Source organism: Lycium ferocissimum, chromosome 10 (genome assembly GCF_029784015.1).
Source record: "Lycium ferocissimum isolate CSIRO_LF1 chromosome 10, AGI_CSIRO_Lferr_CH_V1, whole genome shotgun sequence".
Taxonomy (NCBI): domain Eukaryota; kingdom Viridiplantae; phylum Streptophyta; class Magnoliopsida; order Solanales; family Solanaceae; genus Lycium; species Lycium ferocissimum.
Window position 1 is genome coordinate 16,353,434 of NC_081351.1, and position 9,590 is coordinate 16,363,023.

Genomic DNA, 9,590 nt, shown 5'->3' on the forward strand with positions numbered 1-9,590 from the left:
TGAAATTTATTATTATTGTAAAATGGGCTAGATGTCCAATTCTTTTTGTCAAGATCAATAGTGATGGATTGTAATAATGGTTTATGTGGTGATCGATGAGAGTAAAAGACAACGTGGGGAACCTATTAATGGCTTTCCAATTGCCATTGGGACAAGGAATCAGCAATTGGGTCGACCCCTGTGCACTAAGTATTTGGTTTGGAGTGGTGCATAAATAAGGATATATTTATTCTCTCTTGATTCTCTCTTGCTTCACAATTGATTCTCATGGTATGATGAGAAGACATGCTAAAGAGTCACTAATTGATTCTCTCTTGCTTCAAAATTGCATGCATTGCAGGGATTTGGTCGGTATCATGGAGAATGGTGATAATAAGAAATTAGAACGCTGGTGGATATCATGGTATGATGACAAGACATGCTAAAGAATCAACAGATCAAAAGTAAGATCGTGAGTCCTGCGACCCAGTAGCTCTCATAAACGTCCCTCCAAATCTTTGAGAAAACAAGTATCATAATCTTGTTAAATCATCATTTAGTATGAAATATCCTATGGATCATAAACATTTATCATATTTCATCTTAAATCTTTAAACATCAATGCACTTAATACACATTAACGATATATTCTTTGAAAACAATAACATTTGCCCGTAGCACGTTTGAATAAAGTCATATCTTATATATGTTGGGGAGTTCCTACTCGATCGATGTTTATCCCCTCATGGGCCAAACGTCGGGGCAGTCTAATATGGTTCGACATCACTTTTCCAACTTACACATATGGTTTTGGAATGACACCAATCGACCGGAAGTTATGAGCAACCGTTAAATATTCCTATACATAGGTTGCATCCACCATTGACCATAACTATCATCAAATGGAAAGAATTTTCGTTTTATTAAATTTTCCCTTGTTAGCAGGGGTGTCATATAACTTCAGAATAAGTACAAGAGGGGGGATTGGCCTTACCTCAGCATACAACACAAGGATAAAAGGAGGGTTAGGAGATTACTATCTACAAACTAACCCCCCTCAAATCTAAGAAAGATTAAATTAGCTAACAGAAAAGTTCGTCTGGTCTACTTTGAGTCTAATTGATGACATTTGGCATTTGTCCAAATGGAAAGAAATGACATTGGAATTAAAGCCAGAGAGCCCCAGCTTCCCTGAGAAGTGGGACAAGAGTTCCATTAATATGAGAAGCCATAACTCTGTCCATTGATCCGATTAGTTCTCCTCCTATAAACACTACCGGAACAATAGATGAATTTCCAAGAAGTTTGGAGAGTGCTCTCTCCATCCCTTTTCCGTTAGAGTCTTGGTCCAACTCGTACACCGTTGGGCTCACTCCCAACTCACAAAATGGCCTCTTCGTTGCATGGCACATGCAACACGTACTCAAGCTGAATATCACCACCGCACTACTTGATGCCAGCCTCACCACCCTCTCCAAAGACTCTGAAGAAGATGATCTTCGCCTCCCCGTTGTGTTTTTGTGATTTCCCCAGGATGACTCCGATTCTTGGTACTGCATTGTGGATACTATTGGTGAAAAAAATAATGGTGTCCAATGAATGTGAGGAAAGAGGAGTAGAACAATAAGGGTATATATAGTGTAGGTGGGCGATTTTGAATGAAAGGGGGGTGTTTCGTGAATATAGGAATTCTGTGTACATGAATTTAATTTCGTGCATGGGAGATATAGGATGTAGGTATAATAGAAGTAAAATTTTTGTATGTGCATTAAGTACAAAAGGTGTACAATAGCCTGTAGCCCTTTGCAAAAAAGATATGTCGAGAAAAAACCTTTAATGGAAGAGGCAAATTAAGGTGGGCAGTTGTGTGGTTTTTATGTCTACTGTAAGCTCCAAGGTTACGTCAATATATAGCCAAGGGGAATAAAGGGCTTTAATTAGGGTGAAGGGGGAATACTTGGAAGATGGATATATACATATCGTAGCGTAATTAATACAGGTATCCATATTGAATTGGTGTACTAGATATATAAATTTTGTGTCCAGTCTTAAACAATAATCACTCTTACAAATTATATTTATTTTATAATATTCAGTATTTTAGAAAATAAAAAATTACAATTACTTCCCTTGATTTCGTTTTATATGGCACTATTTTGTTATTAATCTGCTACAAAAAATAATGCTTTGTTATGGAAACCAATTCAGTTTTTAAATTTTTATTTTACCATTAACAAAGCTAGCTACAACACGATCGGCCATACTAATGATAAGGGGATGTATCTAAATAGCAATAACTAAAAGCAAATTAAGATATAGTATAGAATTCTCTTAAACTAAAATTGATAGATGGTCTGAATAATGACAGAGGGAAGAAAATCTAGAAATCTAGGTGAACGTCTCATGCAACAATCGATATATTAACTTGATCGTTTCTAAGGAATGACCAAAGAGAACACCAGATATAAGAAAAATATAACCTTCACTATTTCAACTCTTGAAAACAATAAGTAATCCGAAGTTGAATGCTAATCAAGATCTCAATTCTCTCAAAGAATTCTCTAGTCCTGATACACAAAAATTATTTTTCATAAAGGTGAAGTCTAATTTATACTTAATTTAAAAAACCTAATAGAAAGAAAAAATTGTCCCGAAAGAGAGACGTAGCTGCCCAATATTCTTCGAGTCCGCAACTTAAATGACCCAAAAAGTGGGGTTTGAGACTAAAATAACCCAGTAAAAATTATTTAAAAAAAAAAAAAAAAAGTAACCAAACTACCTTTTGTGCACCAAATTAGTGCGCAAGAGAGGCTATCTTTTTTTTTTTACCAATCTTAAAGTTCTCAAATTCACATTTTTTTCATACTTTGACCAAAGATTAGTCATGTTTTAAAACTCCAAAATATCAATATTTTATATAGAACTTAATATCTTTTTTTGCTGACAATAATGTCGGCTCATTACATCAAGTCGTCCTAAACGTTTGGATCGTCGTTTTAGGGGTTGTAAAGTGCCCCAAAGTAAGTTTTGTTTATTTGAATCTTGTTATCTTTAGGTTTAAGTGTTTTATTTTATAAGGTGTTGATTTAAGTGTTTTATTATTTAGTCAAGACATTACTTTATTTTGAATGTACAAAAATAAATAGTATATTCAAAAATAATTCATCCAATACGAGAGGTTCAAAATAATTCATTATAATAACCAAATAATACAGCATTATTTACAATGACACAATATTTAAAACAATACATCAAGTACGAGACTCTCTTCCACTACGAGAGGTACTTGCATCTCCATGGCCTCGTAGGCTACACAAACGCTTATCATGGCCAAACGCCTTACACGTAGAGGACCTGAGAGAGTATGTCCTGTCATTGACATCCATTTGATTGTGAATCCGAGTTCGTGCGTTGACACGGATTTAACGGATATACTCCTTGGTAGCAACCATTGAAAATGGTTCGTTTGGCCAATAAGTTTGATCACCAAGTGGGTAGAAGTGGCTGGCATATGCTTTAAGGTAACTTTTGATGCCGTATTCCGATGCCACATAACCTGATATCGTTTTTTGCATTGACTCGAAACACTTGAGGGCATGAGAAAAAGGCATATGGTATGTTTGCTACTTACCACAACTACACGTTCTCGTGCCCTCATAAATAGTATGTAAGTTTCATCCCATACCTTCGTAATAACCTGTCCTGACTTCATGCACACGTTCAGCCAGGTTATACTCGGTCATCTTGTGCAGCTCATATTTTTTCCTGTGATGCTCCATCATTTTTTTCGGTTTTGGCATCCATTTCCCATCCTCTGCTAATATGACTTTAGCATGATTTGTTCTTGTCACAAACCGCTCCACAACTTGCATGAAAGTCATTCTCACCATTGCAGTAACGGATAGTCCCCGCTCATTTTAGCAAACTACTTAATGACTCCGACCTGGTTGTTATAAGCACCCCCCATCTCCTGCCTTCATCAGCATGTAATGTTCATTTTTGAACTTCAATTTTCTTCAACCGAGTATATGCTTTTGGACTCACTGCCTTGATCGTCTCCATCTTTACAAGCCATTTTTTTGTTGATACTCCATCGTAGCCACCCATATCAATTTGTTAAGTGTGTTGTTTCCAAACTTCGTTTGAAAATTTACCTTAAACAATAGCGATGGTAAGCAAAGGGAAGCTACCACCCCTCAAAAGTAGACATACTGTGCAATATGCCTTGATGTCGATCAGATAGCACGCGTATGCCCATACGATCCTTAATAATAAATCGCGTCACATGTGTCAAAAACATCCACCATGTCTCGTTGCTCTCGTTAGCGGCAATTGCGAAAGCAAGAGGGAATATCGACCCATTGGCATCCATTCCTACTGCAATCAATAGCTTGATGTTCTATACACCATATACATGCATGCCATCTATGGATATGACTGGCTGACAATGAGCAAAACCATCAATACATAGTTTGAATGTCCAAAACACAAAGTTGAAAATATTACCGGGTCGATGCTTCCACTCTACAACAGTACCAGCATTGAATTTTTGTGGAGCTGCCATATACCTCGGCAACGTCTGGAAAGAGCTCTCCTAATTTCCATAAATCATCTCAAACGCATGCCTACGCCTAAGATATCCCTTTCTTTTGCTTATCGTTTTATGACATACTATCTTAACATTTCTAATGCAATCTTTGATGGGGATCCTGCACAAGTTTAAACAAACAACATTTAGCAATGATAATTTAATTGGTGTAAGAATTATAATGAACTAGGTCGAATAGGTTACCTTGGGGTTTCCGCAATGTCTTTAAGTAGCATTTGAGCAATCATATTTATATCTAAATTAAAATTATCTACTTGATTCTCTCCCATATCACAAGTGTGATGTTGGTGGAATTTTGTGATAACCCACATACATAAGGCTTAATAATTCCCCCAAGCATCCATTGACAGCCTTGATACTATCATCTATAAACTAGTCTCCATACTTTTTTGGTTGAATCATCTACCCTATACTCCCTCATTCCTTTGTACTATAAATTTTGACTGCCCTTTGCAATGCCTTTTTTTATTCGAAGATCATGCCTTTTTCAAGGTAGCAATCATCTTTTATAAGATCGGGCGGTTCTTTCCACATTTTTTGGCGACTTTGATCATCTTTTCTGGTGAAGACAAAGGCATCAGCACGTCCTTGAAGATTATCAAGCTATGGAATATTATCAGAATGCCACTGCATTAGGTTTTCGGAATTTGGATTTTTCGGCATTGTACTTTGCATCATTTCTATTAAATTTGCTTGCTGCATACCAGATTGAACATCGACCTCTTCGTCGTCGTCATTATCATCGGTTACTTCTGCATTATTCAGTTCGCTATCACTTGATGATGTCTCACAGTAATTTGGACAATCATCCCCATCTAAGAAAGGCCCCTTCCTACACGAAAAGTAACATATTTTAAATACCAACATCAAATATATAAGGATTATTTAATATCAAGGTGATCAACCTACCGATATTGATCTATATTGTCATGATTTGGAGAAATATCAACTCCACCGAACTGAGAGTTTTGCCCAAGATCAACATTTGGTACCAATGGATAGTTTTGTGAATAATTTTCAGTGTAAGTTTGTTAAATTGTTGGCTTAGATTTTCCATCAGCACTTGACGACGTAAGATGTCTCCATAAGAACTAAATTCCCCATAAGTGTTATCATGAGTGGGCTGGACTTAAGGGACTTCTTGAGATATCTTTCAATATACATTTCAAGAACATAAATGGCGACTAAATCTCTATATTCTTCAGGCGCCCTCAAATACTCCCTCAAAGAGTCATCATCATCGACATTCCGCACACCATAAAGCACTAAACCTTGTGAAACGGTGTGTGGATATCTACGTATTATAGATAATCCACACTGAGTGGGGTTAGTTTTCATTTTTTTTGTGGAAGTAACTGACTAATGTTTCGTAATTCAAGGTTGTTGGAAACTTTACATGGGCTTGTGGTTTGATACTAGAATGAACGGTATTATTGTCATCAAGTATAACTCCATCCCAGAATAGAGAAACCTTAACAGTTGAAGGAGGAGAAGACATTTTTTTCTCTGAAGTTTGATTTTTTTGCAAGAACTTAAAAACTTAAACTTATGAAATAGATAAGTTTTTACCTCATCCAAACATTCATTTCAAATAGGAAAAATTTGAGCGCAAAAGTGAACATTTAAAAAACTTGGGGCTAACCCCTATTACGTATGAAAACACTGCGCAATACTTTTGCGCATGAAAATGTTTACGCAATAGGATAAGATTCCTGAAATAATGCAGCATTGTATTGTCAAATCAAGCATAGTGTGTCATAAAAGCAATCAAATAATGGAGCATTGTGTTGTCAAATCAAGCATAGTGTGTCATAAAAAGCGGTCAACTAATGGATCATGGTATTACCAAATCAAGCAGGTCATCTATAACTCATATATTACGCATTTAAATGTTGCGCAATATAAATTGGTGTCATAAAAAGCAATCAAATAATGCATCATGGTGTTGTCAAATCAAGCATAATGTGTCATAAAAACTCATAAACAATGGAGCATTGTGTTGTCAAATCAAGCATAGTGTGTCATAAAAAGTTGTCAAATAATGCAGCATTATGTTGTCAAATAAACCATAGTATTTCATAAAAAAGCGGTCAAATAATGGAGCATGGTGTTGTCAAATCAAGTATAGTGTGTCATCTATGGCTCATATATTGCGCATTTAAATGTTGTGCAATATAAGGCAGTGTCATAAAAAGTGATCAAATAATGCAGCATAGTATTGTCAAATCAAGCATAGTATATCTTAAAACTCATATTTTGCGCAATATAAGTTGGTTTTGTCAAATAAAGGAGTAGTATATAACATGATTAACGAACAACTAGCATTCACATTAAAACGAGTTATCATGTCATTCTATATCCATTTTGCTGATATTAGTTCTATTACATGTTTTACCCCAACAGATATATTCGAAGCAATGGATAGGACATTAGAACTAGATGATGATTTTAAATACTCAAATAACCCGAACAACAGATTCAATCGACAATACAATAATAATACAATGAGAGAGGAGTGGGATTGGCGTGTCAGGGAGGCTGCAGCACTGGAATAAAACTTGAGGTCATTAGGGCTTAAACACCAAAAAAAACGTGCTATGTCAATGCCTCGTGACACTCCACAAGAGTTGAATTTTGCTCTTAACCATTTTCGTAAAGAGAATAATCGGATGAAAATACGTTGCCTAAGGGCAGAATAAGGTCAACATGGTTACGTAAGATTCAAATCCAAGTGGGATTCGCACTGTGAGATGTCCGATGAAGATTAATATTTTTTTATAATAAAGTAAGTAGGTAGGGTCATAATGACCCCCTCCCCCCCCCCCCTCGAGGGTACTTCGGGAGTTTTGCAACTATATAAGTAGCCTTTCATTTACTATTAGACTACAATATATTCAATGTCGAGTAGTAGAAATGTAGATTGGTCTTTATTCCTTCCAAATGATTCGAATAGCAGTGGTAATGATAGTTCAAATCATAGCAGCTATTCCAGTGAAACAAGTGTTCTTGATAACTGTTATACCTCGCATTTTGTACATTTGGATATTTCGAGTTAATGGCGGAAAGTTAGGGACAAGGTTTTAATTTTTTCTAGAATGCATAAGTTGCATATTCATCTTTGTATTAGTATGAAGTATTAAGGGTAAAGTTGGAATAAGGAAAATTAAGGGCCAAGAGTGGAAACAAATTATTTCATAAAATAGCCACAACTAGCCATGTGGCCGTGGGACCCACACATGGCTAGCCAATGGTTTCAAGCCATTAAGGGGATATGTGTTCATCTTATGTTGTAAGATATATAACTATGTAGGCAAAGGATGACCAAGTCAAGGAATTAGTCATCTTTTCCACTTAAAGAAAAATCTAGAAAATTTGAGAAAATTGGAGAAAAAGAAAGCAAAAAAAAAAAAGAGGAGAAAAGGAGTGCACATGACCGGCCATGTGCATGCAAGTATATATATATATATGTGGGATGAATTACAAGGCACAACTCATCATTTTATAACTCTAGAAAAATCAAGAGAACTTGGAGACAACAAAGAAGGGGCATTCGGCCAAGCATAGCAAAAATTGACCCCTTGAAACATTGATCAAAAAATTATTTTCTCCTAGTTCCTCTACTAATTGGAAGGCCCTCTATAACGTGGAGTGGTTGTGGAAGCGAGTAAACCATTCGTTCTTACAAAAATTGCATCCTAGCCGTGTGGAGGAGTTGAATGGAAAAGGTGAGGTTTAATCTTCTTTATATGTTTTGTGGATGAATTATATACGTTGTAATGTGTAGAAATGGATGAACTTCATGAAATTATGGTGTGTTGTGTGTGGCCGTGTATATAGGTGTGTTGTGTAGGAATGGTGAGTTGAATTTACTTGGTGTCGTAGTAGTTGTTGTTATGGAATATGTGATGAAAATGAAGGTTTGATTACTCAAATGGAAGTCGTAATTGTTGTGGGCTGATTTGGAAGCTAAGGTGATTGTAATATGATTTCTTGTATTGATGAAAATGATAATGCCAACGTATGGGATTGTTGATATAGTTTATGAATTTGGAAGAAGAAAATGTGTTATTGATGTTCCTAATGTAGTTGAAGGATTTCGGGTGGAATGGCCTATTGTTTGGGTTGTTTTGAATATTGTATGGATTGCTTGGAATGTTCTTAAATCGTGTTTGAAGGGTCTCGGATTAACACTTGAACGTATGATCAATGAAGTTGGCTTGATTGTATGCGGTTTATTTGAATGTAAATGGAATGTCGTCGAACTATGTGGAAGAGGGTTGTTGATATTAGAATGTGTTTTGAATTAATTGTGGATGTTGTTTATATGGTTATTGGTATTGTTGTGGAAGATTTGGCCGAGTGAAAATCTCGGGGTTGACGAATTTATAGGGGAAATGCTGCCCAAATTTTCGTAGATAAAGTGACGGCTTGGAATTGGGTTCTTTAATGCTTATGGCTAATGTTGGGTGTCCAATGACATTATTGTAGATCGTGAGAAGCCGAGACGTAAGTTTGGATTAGTTTAGAGGGCGGCCAAGGTATGTAAAGCTTAACCCTTCTTTCTTTGGCATGTCTAGTTAAAATAGGCTATGATGTGAGCCTCGGAGTAATTCTACTCTTGCGATCCGGGTGTGTCTACGATTTTTATTCACTTCTTGACTTTTGTATTCCTAATGTAGTCGAGTTATGGTCTTTATGTCTTTTGTATGACGGATTCAATGTTATATGAAGAATTTTGTTCTTAAAAGGTTCTATGTCTAAAAATGGTCGTAACTTTCGTAGACAGAACCGGATCGCCTCGAAATGCTCGTAGGAGGTTCCGTAGTGTATTATGACTATAATGTTCATAGGCGGGCAGGATGGTCGGATACTTGTCCGTGGGCCCACGAGACTTTCTGTTGTGTAGTTCTGACGATCTTCTGGAAAGAACTTAAATGACTATCACCCTGACCCCCGAGTATGATTACTTGCCTAGCTGTTAAACCTGTAATGAGGATTTGTA

At 36.3% G+C, this 9,590-nt stretch overlaps 1 protein-coding gene across 1 annotated transcript; it reads right to left on the reverse strand.

Moving 5' to 3' along the window:
• Positions 1-882: 882 nt before the first annotated feature.
• LOC132035131 (glutaredoxin-C1-like) lies at positions 883-1,692 on the reverse strand. Its single transcript, XM_059425436.1, has one exon. It carries the CDS (start codon positions 1,536-1,538, stop codon positions 1,146-1,148), a length of 393 nt encoding a protein of 130 aa, XP_059281419.1. The 5' UTR covers positions 1,539-1,692; the 3' UTR covers positions 883-1,145.
• Positions 1,693-9,590: the final 7,898 nt, after the last annotated feature.